Genomic DNA, 13,479 nt, shown 5'->3' with positions numbered 1-13,479 from the left:
AATATTTTTTTATTATATTAAAAAAGTAACTGGAGTAAACTATCATGTCGACTCAAACATAATCTGTTTAGCGCAGTAAACTGTCATTTCAACACTAACATAATCTGTTTAGCGCTAAACGTGTTCACACATTTATACAAGTTTAACGGTGTTTGAATATAAACTAAACTTTGCTGGTAAATTCAACTTTATCCATATGCTGCCAACTTTCTTTCTATAAATACCCCTTTAAGCTTAAACCACTCTTCATTTCGCAACTCCCCATAAGTTCTCGTTTCTTCTTCGTCAACTTCATCTTTCTTCCCAAACCCAACGCACATTACCATATTACATATACTTTTTTCCATAAATATACTTAACTAAGAACAATAACTTCATTGGGACAATGGATCTTCAAATTCAAAGTAAACTAATTAGGGTTTTGCTATGTTGCATCCCCATAATCTTCAATACTTTCAATGGCAATGGTGTAGTCATGGCTTCCCACAAGGTTAATCCAAACTACCAGTCTGTAAGTGCTGTCAAAGTCAAGCAGGTTTATAGAACCGCCTTCCATTTCCAGCCCAAACAACATTGGATCAACGGTACCGACTCTTCCTTTTCTTATTTTTTAGCCGTGAGAACCCGGCCCGTTACTCGAAAACACGTACACTATGCATGTACCTTGTGACGTGCATAACTATTTTCTTTTTAGGAGATAATATTATTAATACGCGTGGGATAAGGAGAAAGGGTTGCATACTAATTAGTAACTTCATGAAAGAAGTCCTTGTGATTTCAGCCATATAATTTTTATGATATAGATGTGTGTAACTAAATGGTATAAGTTTGTGTATGTGCTTATAGTTAGCTTCTAGAAGAGGAAATATGTTGTACTTACACTGTAAAGAGGTAAGGATCAATTGAAATTAGTGAAGCACATCTAGCTAGTGGTTTTGTCACGAGTATTTAATTTAACAAAATTTATAACTGTTTCGCTAAAGTTTACTCTTCTAAAAATATATTTTGATGATTGTATGTGTTAAAAATTCAACTACATTATATTTTTTTTCAACAGATACAATACTAGGACATAACTTTTTTTTTATTAATAACTATATAATGATATTTATTAAATCCTGTAATACATAAGATTCTAACTCTAATAACTAATTGTAATCAAAATTGTTCTTTATTAAGTGATTGAGAGTTATACTCTCATGATAAATATTTGTGTAGAATATATTTAATGTGTGTAGAGTGTATTAAGTTGGCTCTTAAAAAAGGACTTGATAGTTCACTATATGGGCTACAACATAATGCAAAACTAGTTTTAAATATTACATTTTCTGTTGCCCAACAATCATAAATGAACATCAAAGGTATAATAGAAGTTAAAATATTCAGTTTTATTGAGCTATAAATCTCAAGTCAAGCTCGAACTCACCTAAGCTTACGTCTGACTTGCTGAACTTAACAAAAATTCAAGTTTGAGTTTTGCTCATTTCAAAGTTTAAATCTAAATCTCAAACCCAGTTTATAAGTAACTTTTCACACTTGAACTCAACTCGGGTAAACTAATTTATTATTTATTAATTATCTACTTCCTTTAATTCTATGCATATATAATTATATCATGTTTATAAATATAGAATTATATGTATAAACGATAATACATTTACTATTTAACTATTTTCCTAAAATTATATATAATAATACTAATAATAATAGTTATGTAATATATACATATTTGATTAAATAAAAAACGTTTTACTTATTATAAATAATAAAGTCATTTAAGCCTTCTGCCCTAACCAAGTGCGGTATAGGAAAGTCGGACCCAAGCTCGTTTATCAAAAAAAACTTTAATTTAGGCTCGAGCTCATGTACAAAGTTTGTACAATTTTGATTTGATTCAAACTTTTGATGAGCTGAGCTATTCAGATAAATTTAATAACAATTTTTCTAATCACAACACACATCTAACAAAATACAACAAATTATTTATGTTTTAAAGTGAATAATATTGTAACTTAAACTTGTAACATGTTAATAGTTTTAATGGATCATGTAATTATATGTTTATTTATGTTTTAGAGTGAATAATATTGTAACTTAAATTTGTAACATGCATGTTAAAAGTTTTAATGGATCATATAATTATATGTTTATTTATGTGTTAAAGTGAATAATATTGTAACATGTTAATAGTTTTAAGGGATCATGCAATTATATGTTAAAACTGAAATTACTAGTCATATAAATGAAGTTGACCATCTTGATGGAACAAACCACGTTGTAGTAGCATAATGACCAGTTGCATGCTGGTTTAACCAGTTAATTTTCATGCAGGCTGCAGTCGTCTCTGTTTATGGGTCCATAAATAATACGTACTGCCAGTAATGTCTTAAAAGAAAATTTATGATTTATGTTAATTTCTAGGACAAAAATGAATGATTCGTTTGTTCTCAAGTTTTTCTGGAGATACTATAATAATAAAAAATAACATACTATCCAAATAAAAGTGTTAATATTTCCAATCGAGTTTTTTCTTGGAAAGAAGTGGATGATTCGTCCAAAACAAACTAAATTGTTCACAAGTTTTTGTGAAGAAAACTAAAGCACAATTGGGAGGGATATTTTAGGTGGCTTGTTGTATTACAAGGGTATATATCCATCATGACTTATATCATCACATGTCTCATTTGATAGCAGTAATTAGCAGAAAACATTCAATATATAAGCAAGCACAAGTCGCTTATCAACCATTCCTCTAGAGACAAAAATGACTATACAATTTTTCGGGGTTATTACAACTAGTATGATGCAATTAGTATAAAAACCAAACTCGTATGAACACACACACACCCCTATAGATCATATCATCAAAAAAATAAATGTTTTAGTCGGAAGTTGGTCGGAAATTACCAACAACTTTCTGACCAAATGTTATGTTTCGGCGGTAACTGGTCGGAAATTTCCGACCATTTTCCGACACCCGTATCCGTTTTTTTTTTGGTTTTTCAACCTTCTAACATGGTTTTTTCGTTACGTATTTTGTACGCCTTAGTTATACATGAAAAGCTCTTACTTTACCAACTTATACGTATTATACATATTTATACGTGTGTGTACGCTATCGAGACTAATTACTTAAACTTGTCTTTTATTATTCTATAATTTGTATATAGGTATATGTGTGTGTGTATACTCCGAGTCATATACATACACATACATGTACATAGACACAAGCAAATACATTCACATGTATATATATAGCTCAATATAATTAAATAAAAAAATAAAGGTTTTAGTTGGAAAATAGTCGGAAATTTCCGACTACTTTCCAACCAAATTTTTTCTTTTTTTTATAGTTTTTTTGTCGGAATTTAGTCGGAACTTTCCTTCAAATTTCCGATGACTTTTTTCTTTGTCGGTAAGCGGTCGAAAATTGGTTGCTAATATTTGACTTTTATTCTAGTCGGAAGTTTGTCGGTAAGTGATCGGAATTTCCGACTGAATTTTTTTAGTCGGTAATTTTGGTAGGAAATCCTCAATTTTCTAGTAGTGTCATATAGGAGATTTGTTAGTTATAACATTAATCGATATATGAAATTCACTTAATCATTATCAAAGGTCTTTCAAATCACAAGTGACTTCATATGGTTAGCTTGTAATGTTGGAGTGATTTTTTATTATTTATATGACTATGATCTTAAGAGACAGGTTACACTTGTTGATGGTTATGAGATAGGGGTTGCTAGCGTGGAATCAATAGAACACATGATACATTTTGAATGCACACAATGATTTCAGACAAAAAAAAAAGGCATGCATAATTGAAGGATAGGGTAAATTACACTTTTCGTCCTTTATGTTTGTACCAGATTGCAACAGATAGCCTTTAACTTCTATAATTACAGTCACAATCCTTTATTTGCAAAACCCGTTACACTCTACGTCCTTTAGAACTAGCCAGATTAAAAATTTCAGTTAAGTTTATTCACTTAATAGTATTTTGGTCAATTCATGTTTTTATCTAAATGTTTAATAAATAAAACAAAAAAATGCATATATACTTCATCTTCCCCAATTTCCTAACCCTAAAACCCTAACCACCACATTTTGCCACCATCACCTCATCCTGCCGCCACCACTCCGGCCACACCCACCACCCCTAACCCTTTGCAGATCTGCTGTAACCCAGTTGTCCAATAAAAAAGCATGAATCAATTTTGCAGAGAAGAAGTGGAAATCCCATAAATAAGAACAAACGACAAAGATATCCCCGAAATTTAACACATAAGTGATTCAGAAAAATGAATAAAACAACCTCCTTTAATTCTGCTGATCATCATACACAATGATAATAACCCTCACTCAATTTGTTGATTCTGGATACACATATTTATTGCGAATTTGTGACAAATTGCAGAAAATACGTACTTCAATATGGAATTAAGATCCATGAATGTTGAATTCGTATTCGATGTATGAATATAGATATACATGTAGAGAGAGTAAAACCTGTCGTGTTTGTAAGATCCATGAAGTTCTAGAGAGAGAGCAATAACAGGGAAGAAGCAAGCCCAGTGAATCGATAGTGTCAGTTACAGTGGGGGTTTCAGTTCCTTCAAGCTGCGTTGTTAACTTGGAACTTTGAAGTATTTTATAGCGATAATGTCTATAAACTTCTGGAAACAACTGGGTTGTAGATCTGCAAAGGGTTAGGGGCGGTGGGTGTGACCGGAGTGGTGGCGGCAGGATGAGGTGGTGGTTAAGGTTTTAGGGTTAGGAAGTTGGGGAAGATGAAGTACACATGCATTTTTTTTTGTTTTATTTATTAAACATTTAGATAAAAACATGAATTGACCAAAATATCCTTAAGTGAATAAACTTAACTGAAATTTTTAATCTGGTTAGTCCTAAAGGACGTAGAGTGTAACGGGTTTTGCACATAAAGGACTGTGACTGTAATTATTGAAGTTAAAGGCTATCCGTTGCAATCTGGTACAAACATAAAGGACGAAAAGTGTAATTTACCCTTAAGGATATTGTATTCTTATTAGAAAGATTGCATCCTCTGAACCTCATGAATGGCTTGTCATTATGAGTCGTATAATATTAATACGAAACATTCTAAACTTACCATATGATGAGAGCACGACTCGTGGGTGGATTATGCAGTGGCCACATGTTATGTACTTATGTTCAACCTCAAGTTGCACTTTGTCACCTATTCCATTACCGCAGCTCACTCCTTTCATTATCGCTCGACCACCCCATTTCTTTTTGTCACCATGTTTTTTACTGTATATATAAAAAACACTTATAGGTGTCCAATCCAACCACCATGCCTTTCTATTAGTATATACCTTACCAAAATTACATTGAACATGCACGTTGGTAATGTTCATAAGTTATAACCTCTTATGGTAAGTTGAGTACGTCTACACGTTTATTATATCTTAATAGATTATCGGCCACTATATATTAACAATATAATGCACCATTGGTTGCATGCAGAGGCGCAACTTAAGAGGGGGGACCCCCCGAACTTTTCGCTCAGTAGTGTTATATATGTAGTTTTCGTATAGAAATTTTTTGGTATATACATTTTCGACCCCCTGGTTTCTATAGAAATTTTTTGGTATATACGTTTTGGACCCCCGTCTTCATTGTCAAGCTTCGCCACTGGTTGCATGTAGTCCTTGATCTTAGTACATGTTTTCTCAATAGAGGAAGATCATGGTGAAAAAGACCAAAAATAATCCTCTTTTTTCTAGGTTTAGGTGTTTTTCACAAAGTTCAATTTTCATTTTTGAAAAACATCTAGTATAACAAAGCCTTAGTTATGCTGCCAGGTATTAAGGCCATAACACCTTTTGGGACGTTCCATAAGTAACATATGATGACTAAACTATTAACAACATGTTTCACGAAACGCATGTGAGTTCCTTTTTGGTTTCACAACTCCAAACCATGCTGACTCGTCCTCAAACAACTCCCCCAGCCATGCCCTCTCAACTGAAGGTGGTCTTACAAAGGTTACCAAATTAATTGGATTGTTTTCTGAGCTCTAAAAACATCAATCGAATAAAAAAAGTCGTCCCTATGGACATGATAGGTGGTAGGTGCCTCCCCTCTATCTAAGAAGCGGAGTATTTTAAGAGTATGTTAGTTTACCATTCGAAAAAATAAAAAAAAAAATCAAATCTTTGTATTTAATCAAGACAATCAGGTTACATGTTCTTTCCATTTATATACTTTCTCCTCTGAATAATTTTGCTCGTTCATTTGTCTTTGCATAAGTGACCTAATATGTTTCCTGTTTCAACCTCTTTGCATGATGTGCTGCTCAAATATGACGAATACTCACAGATCCAAACGGTAAGTTTTTTTTAAAGATTGATAAGATACAACATAAATCATGTTTTAATTACATAGACAAGTTATTATAACCTTTCACATAACAATTGGTCTATGGTTTTGATGTTTTGAAATAGCACCAATGTATTACAAAGGACTTTACCATTTCTTCTGTCAATACAACCCCAAGGGTGCGGTGTGGGGCAACATTGTGTGGGCGCACTCTGTATCAACGGACATGATTAACTGGATATCGTTAAAACCCGCACTAGTACCATCAAAATGGTTTGATAAGTATGGTTGTTGGTCAGGATCCGCCACAATCCTCCCAGGTGAAAAACCTGTCATTTTATACACTGGGGTAATAAAAGAGAAGCCAGAACCAGGCTACCAAGTTCAAAACTACGCGATACCTGCCAATTATTCAGATCCATACCTCCAAGAATGGGTCAAACCCGACAACAATCCAATCTTGAAGCCAGTTCAAGTGAACATTTCGTCTTTCCGTGACCCTTCAACGGCTTGGTACAACAATGGTCATTGGAAAATGTTGGTTGGTAGTAGACACTATAGTCGAGGGATTGCTTACCTGTACCGAAGCAAAGATTTTGTTAGGTGGACCCGTGCTAGGCACCCGTTCAATGAAAAGCTAGGTACGGGTATGTGGGAATGCCCAGACTTTTATCCGTTATCATCTCAGGGTCAAAGAAACGGGTTAGACGCTTCAGCTAGTGGCACTAAATATGTTTTCAAGGTGAGCCTTGATGAGACGAGAAATGAATGCTACATGATTGGAGAATATGATTTGGTGCAAGACCGGTTTCACCCGGATAATACATCCGGATGGACCGCAGGGTTAAGATATGATTATGGAAACTTCTATGCGTCCAAGACATTCTTTGATCCTATCAAGAAGCGGAGAATTTTGTGGGGTTGGGCTAATGAGTCCAGCACAAAAGATGAAGATGTTGCCAAGGGATGGGCAGGAATTCAGGTATCAACTCTTAGTTTTTCCGTGTTAGATAGGGATTGCAATGGGATGAGTTCAGGATGAGTATTTGTAATCCAAGTCCTGTACCGGTTGTAAAATCATGACCTATGCCTAGCCCTAAAATTGTCGGGTATCATACATACTCGCGGGGTATCTGGTATACTCGTTGGTTTCTTAGTTATTTTCCTTTAGAATTTCAAAATACTTACCATTCTATTTTCCATATAATTTTATGTTTTTAATAACTAAAATAACTTAAAATATGATTGATTATATACATATCATTATCACTATTAAAAGTTTGACATATTTAAAATATGTACAATTCATGATTGTATAATCTTAAATGATAAGTTAATACTTCATATTGTAAAAAAGAATAAGACAAAAAGTAATAAAAAAGATTAACAAATATGTATTCCAAAAGAACAGAAAAATATTTTAAACATAATGAAACTATTAAATAAACCATCACTAGAGTACTGTTAATGAAAAACATAAGTTTAAAAATTTCAAGTATATGTATTAGGTAAACGGGTATTTGTTTTCAGATAATCATATCCGGGTTTGATTGTCATCTCGTAATTGTTAGATCAATTTGGACACATAAATTTTTTTTTGAACAATTTCTAGATGTTCTAGGATATATACATCATATGTGTATTCTACAGGATTTGAACTCCCAATCTTTTGAGTACATCGTTTACCACTAGGATGACCCGTTAAGATGGACCCTGAACAAATCTAGCACGTTTCATGAAAGTCTAACATGATTAAAATTAATTTTTAGCTAATTAAAATTTGTAAACTTTTAGTTGATTCCACGTATGGTTTGGCTGGATCCTAGTGGAAAGCAGTTGCTACAATGGCCAATTCGGGAACTAGAAACCCTAAGGGGTAAGAAGAAGAATCTAAAGAATGTAAAACTCAACAAAGGAGATATCATGGAAATAAAAGGAATTACTGCCGCTCAGGTTGGTCTTTCAATATTAGTTGTACTAACGTCTTATATACAAAAGGAAAAAAAACCTTAGTATGCCTTTCAAATATTCATACTATAAATTTTAATGACTTGATACAGGCGGATGTAGATGTTACATTTACATTTTCAAGTTTTAGTAAAGTTGAGCCATATGATAAAAAGTGGGAAAAATTTTCACCACAAGATCTATGTGGGATCAATGGTGCAACCGTACAAGGGGGACTTGGACCATTCGGAATTCTAGCATTGGCCTCCAAGAATCTTGAAGAATACACTCCAGTTTTCTTTCGGATTTTCAAGACTCATGACAAGAATTATAAAGTTCTCATGTGCTCTGATGCTACTCCGTAAGTTAATTGATCATAACTAAGATAAGATGAAAAAACAATTTTCATTAAACTCATATTAAAAAAAGCTAATTAGTGTAACATGGGTTGATAAAAATAATAATCTGTTAGGGGGTTCATATACAAGAAGAAAATCAAAACATCACTAGTATCTCACTTTTTTTTTTATGAATATAGCTCTTCAAAACATCACTAACATCTCACTTTTTTTTAATGAATACAGTTCCTCAACTAATCCGAATGAATACAAGCCATCATTTGGAGGGTTTGTCGATATGGATTTAACTAATAAGACACTTTGCCTTAGGAGTTTAATTGATCATTCAGTTGTGGAAAGCTTTGGAGAGGGAGGGAAAACAGTCATCACATCTAGGGTTTATCCAGAACTCGCAGTGTATGGTGATGCACATTTGCATGTATTTAACAATGGTAGCGAGACCATAACTGTTGAGAGACTTAATGCTTGGTCCATCAATGCACCTATTATGAACTAAACCAATTTGATTGTAAATTAAATCATAGAGATACAAATAAGTTTGAGATGGTATTAGTTTTTACTAATGTCATATCTACTATATATTTTTATCATAAAAATGTATTCTTGATGGGATTTCTATTTGTATTATAATTATGCATTGAAAATTTGGAATAAACTATATATAGCTTTCCCTTCTTTCATGTTCATTTAAATTTCTAGAAAATGTGAGACATTAGAAATTTAACAAATGCAAACTCAATGCCAAGTATGACAACTTAGGAACGAAACCACCCTTAACGTAAAAAATTCGTTGCAAAATCGGTGGCTAAAAGTGACAGTGGCCAAATCTGTCACAAATTTCAAGGTGAAAATTCAAGGTGAACATCAGATGCGACCAGATTTTAAGCGATTGTCAAAACCTGCCTCAAAATGGCATTTACCACCTTTTTGGACGGATTAATGGTAGAATTTTTAGTACTGGCTACGGATTACCTTTAGTTAATATAATTTTATGGAGGGATGTTTCCTTAAAACAATCTTAACCACTACCTCATAACTCCCTAACTAAATTCATTACTATCACCTCATAATTAACTCCTTTGTCCTAACACGTTCTTTTTTTATAATTTCAGTTAAACATTGTTTTACAAGTTTTAATATATCTTATTTTACATTAGAAAATATAATAATGCGGTCTTTCATTGTGACTGTTTGGGGTTTCGTAGAATTGATGTGTTTGTTCTTAATGTTGAATGACTTCAAAAGAATCATGGCTTTCCACAAGGTTTCTAAACATTTACAACACATTAACGCTTTTCAAGTGTTAGAAGATCACAAACCTGCCTATCATTTTCAACCCAAGCACCATTGGATCAACGGTATGTCGATCATGGTGGTCTTTGCTACAAATGCATGTTTTTCGATCTTGATTGCGGATAGAAACACAAACGTGCTTGAAATTCTATAGACATGCATAATGTTGGTTGTTGGTTGAAGAGCGCGACCAATGTATAGAACAAAATTTCGTTGTTTTGTTCATGTGATGTCCAATGTTGTTCATAGATCACGACTCGTACCTATATGCTATGTTTTTTTACGTATTTTAAAGTGAACACATGTGCATGTCTAGATATACAATCCAGTGCTTGTTATATATCATGATATATCCATACATATCGTACATTCTTATACGACCACATTCCATTTTTCTTGATATATTTCTTTCTAATATAACAAGTTGATGATCTCTTACAAATTATGTGCATGATTTGGTGCTGAAAATGATCAATCCAAACAGATCCCAATGGTGAGTTTATATCCTTCAAAGCATCCATTCACTAATTTACAAAAAAAAAAAAAGAGTGAGAGAGAGAATATTTTTAAGAATAGTTTGTAACTTGGTCTTGATTTCCAGCACCAATGTATTACAAGGGATTGTATCATTTGTTCTACCAACATAATCCAAAAGGTTCTGTTTGGGGTAACATTGTGTGGGCTCACTCGGTATCAAAAGACCTAATCAACTGGACCCCACTAGATCCAGCAATCGAACCAACAAAACCATTTGATAAGTTTGGTTGTTGGTCTGGATCTGCCACAATCCTTACTGATAACAAGCCGATCATACTGTACACTGGGATGACAAAAGAGAAACCAGAACCAGGTTATCAAGTCCAAAACTATGCAATACCCGAAAACTATTCAGACCCGTACCTAACAAAATGGATCAAACCTGATAGCAATCCCATCATAAAGCCAACCAAAGAGAACGTGTCCGCATTTCGTGACCCGACAACAGCTTGGAAGATCAATGACCAGTGGGAAATGACCATCGGTAGTAAGGTGGATATGCTAGGCATATCATACTTGTATCGAAGCAAAGATTTCATTAACTGGACTTTGGTTGACCACCCTCTACACCAAAAAGAGAACGAGGGGATGTGGGAATGCCCTGATTTTTACCCGGTATCCACTAAGGGAGAAAAAGGGTTGGACACTACAGTAATAGATGGTGATATCAAACATGTTTTTAAAGTAAGTCTTGACCTTACCAAATATGATTACTATACAATTGGAAAATACGATACAAAGCAAGATAAATACATCCCGGATAAAGGAATGGTTGATAGTTGGGCTGGTTTAAGATACGATTGGGGAAACTTTTATGCTTCGAAGACGTTCTTTGACCCTGTGAAGAAGCGAAGGATAATTTGGGGTTGGGCTAATGAATCTAGCACTGAAGACGAAAATGTCAAGAAAGGATGGGCTGGAATTCTGGTTTGTAGCTTCTTAATTACCCATATATGTGGGATCCAATAGTATGTTAACCAAGATTTATATTTTAATTGTTATGATTGTCTAGTTGATTCCACGAACTGTTTGGTTAGACCCATCTGGAAAGCAATTACTACAATGGCCGGTTGTTGAACTAGAAACACTAAGACATAAAAATGTTCAACTAACTGATAAGGAGCTCAAGAAGGGAGATATAGTTGAAGTTGCAGGAATTAATGTTGCTCAGGTTTGAAATTTCTACGACTTTCTTTACTACTTATGACGCCACTAAATGAATCGAATAAACATGAATAGAGCTTGTTTATATTTTTCCTTTAATACGTAACCAAACAAAAAAATGACCATGAACACTTAAACCAAAAATAATCTTGTTCATATTTGTTCATTAAGAATATGGTTGTGTTCATTTGTTAATATTCAACACAAACACAAACCCCTTTAAAGTAAACACCAATATTCAACTTAAATTTAAAAAAACATCAAGAACATTTTGAAAGTGCGCATATAAGAATATGGGTTAGACTCGGCCGATGGTTCTAAAATGAATTGCACCCAACTTCTTTGAATGATATATAGGCGAACATAAATGAACAGATATAAATTAACCTTAATGAACGAACATAGAAAACATCTATGTTTGTGAACGAACCAGACACGTGTGCATGGATTTTTTTTAATTAAATGAACATAAAACTCTTGTTCATGATCGTAAATAAATGAACTTCTCATCGGACTGTTCACAAAACCTTCTATTCATTTATTATTATTTTAATATGATTTAATATATACAGGTGGATGTCGACGTGCTTTTTAAGTTCTCGAATTTGGATAAAGCAGAGGAGTATAATACTGAATGGGATAAAACATTCCCGCCAGAAATGCTTGCAAAAAACATATGTCAAGTCATGGGTACGACCCAGCAAGGCGGGTTAGGACCATTTGGTCTTCTAGCATTGACATCCAAGGACTTTAAAGAATACACTCCCATCTTTTTTAGGATCTTCAAAACTCCTAACACCAAGCATAAAGTTCTCATGTGCTCAGATGCTATGCCGTAAGATCTCTCTCACACAACTTTATCCCCAACCAACCGTGGAAACCATTGATTCATAAAATTCAAACTCACATTTGTTTATTTATTTTGGTCTGAAGGTCAACATTGAACCTAAACGAGTATAGGCCATCATATGGAGGATTTGTGGATGTAGATACTACCGAAAACAAGATTTCTCTTCGGAGTTTGATTGACCATTCGGTTGTGGAAAGCTTTGCAGCAGGGGGGAAGACTGTAATGACATCTAGGGTTTACCCGACATTAGCAATTGGCGATAAAGCCCATTTGCATGTATTTAACAATGGTACTGAAATTGTTATAGTTGAGAGACTTGATGCTTGGTCCATGACGAAACCTAAAATGAACTAATTTAAAGCTTATATGTGACGCTAGAATAACATAAAACATAAATGACTGCATTTTTCATAAAAAAATGTAACCATGAAATGCAAAATGTGAGATATGAAGAATTAATACGAGGCATAAGCGTAAAAACTAGCTACTTTGTTGACAAACATTTAGGCACAACTCAAATGAAATAAAAATGACTGTAAGGAGAAGGGGTTTCATTTTATTGTTTGTGATTCCAAGAATCAATAAAAGTTAAGAAAAACCAAGTTTTATAAATGTTAACATGAGTTCAAATCTGTAACACCTGACCTAACACAAAAATGTACAATTGGTACCAACTCATGAGAGAAAATAAACTAATTTATTATTACACAAACATATTCTACATTGTCAGCAAAACATAAGTAAAACATCATATCATATTAATCCTTAATCTGAGTTCCAAACAACCATTATTTCCACAGGTCATTGGCATGCCTCTCGAATCGATCAAAAGTGACCTGTAATACTGTAACATTCTGTATTTTGCATTTAGAAACTTGTATTCGTATTGTAATCGTACTTCATGTTCAGTATTGTAATCGGAGACTTCGATCATAATGGAAATTCATTTTTATATCAATCGTACTAAAC

At 33.6% G+C, this 13,479-nt stretch overlaps 2 protein-coding genes across 3 annotated transcripts; both read left to right on the top strand.

The window, feature by feature from the left end:
• The first annotated feature begins 258 nt into the window (after window positions 1-258).
• Window positions 259-9,341, top strand: LOC110868021 (beta-fructofuranosidase, insoluble isoenzyme 3). Its single transcript, XM_022117103.2, has 6 exons — window positions 259-584; window positions 6,361-6,369; window positions 6,486-7,342; window positions 8,155-8,313; window positions 8,421-8,668; window positions 8,892-9,341. Exons 1-6 carry the CDS (start codon window positions 386-388, stop codon window positions 9,160-9,162), a joined length of 1,743 nt encoding a protein of 580 aa, XP_021972795.1. The 5' UTR covers window positions 259-385; the 3' UTR covers window positions 9,163-9,341.
• Window positions 9,342-9,888: 547 nt separating this feature from the next.
• Window positions 9,889-12,864, top strand: LOC110868029 (beta-fructofuranosidase, insoluble isoenzyme 1). Of its 2 annotated transcripts, XM_022117115.2 has the most exons (6): window positions 9,889-10,024; window positions 10,444-10,452; window positions 10,561-11,423; window positions 11,509-11,667; window positions 12,233-12,495; window positions 12,594-12,864. In XM_022117115.2, exons 1-6 carry the CDS (start codon window positions 9,892-9,894, stop codon window positions 12,862-12,864), a joined length of 1,698 nt encoding a protein of 565 aa, XP_021972807.2. In that variant the 5' UTR covers window positions 9,889-9,891. The 2 variants fall into 2 exon arrangements, with proteins under 2 accessions (XP_021972807.2, XP_035832739.1); XM_035976846.1 differs by lacking the exon at window positions 10,444-10,452 and having other exon boundaries at window positions 9,970-10,024.
• The last annotated feature ends 615 nt before the right edge of the window (window positions 12,865-13,479 follow it).

The sequence above is a fragment of the Helianthus annuus genome, chromosome 1 (assembly GCF_002127325.2).
Source record: "Helianthus annuus cultivar XRQ/B chromosome 1, HanXRQr2.0-SUNRISE, whole genome shotgun sequence".
Classification (NCBI taxonomy): Eukaryota; Viridiplantae; Streptophyta; class Magnoliopsida; order Asterales; family Asteraceae; genus Helianthus; species Helianthus annuus.
The sequence above is the reverse complement of the archived record's forward strand: the minus strand, read 5'-3'. Positions and strand labels throughout refer to the sequence as shown.

Coding starts and splice junctions, on each gene's coding strand:
- LOC110868021 (XM_022117103.2), top strand. CDS start 386: ATGGATCTTCAAATTCAAAGTAAACTAATTAGGGTTTTGCTATGTTGC. Junction 8,314..8,420: donor AAGGAATTACTGCCGCTCAG/GTTGGTCTTTCA, acceptor GACTTGATACAG/GCGGATGTAGATGTTACATT. Junction 8,669..8,891: donor ATGTGCTCTGATGCTACTCC/GTAAGTTAATTG, acceptor TAATGAATACAG/TTCCTCAACTAATCCGAATG.
- LOC110868029 (XM_022117115.2), top strand. CDS start 9,892: ATGTTGAATGACTTCAAAAGAATCATGGCTTTCCACAAGGTTTCTAAA. Junction 11,668..12,232: donor CAGGAATTAATGTTGCTCAG/GTTTGAAATTTC, acceptor TAATATATACAG/GTGGATGTCGACGTGCTTTT. Junction 12,496..12,593: donor ATGTGCTCAGATGCTATGCC/GTAAGATCTCTC, acceptor TTTGGTCTGAAG/GTCAACATTGAACCTAAACG.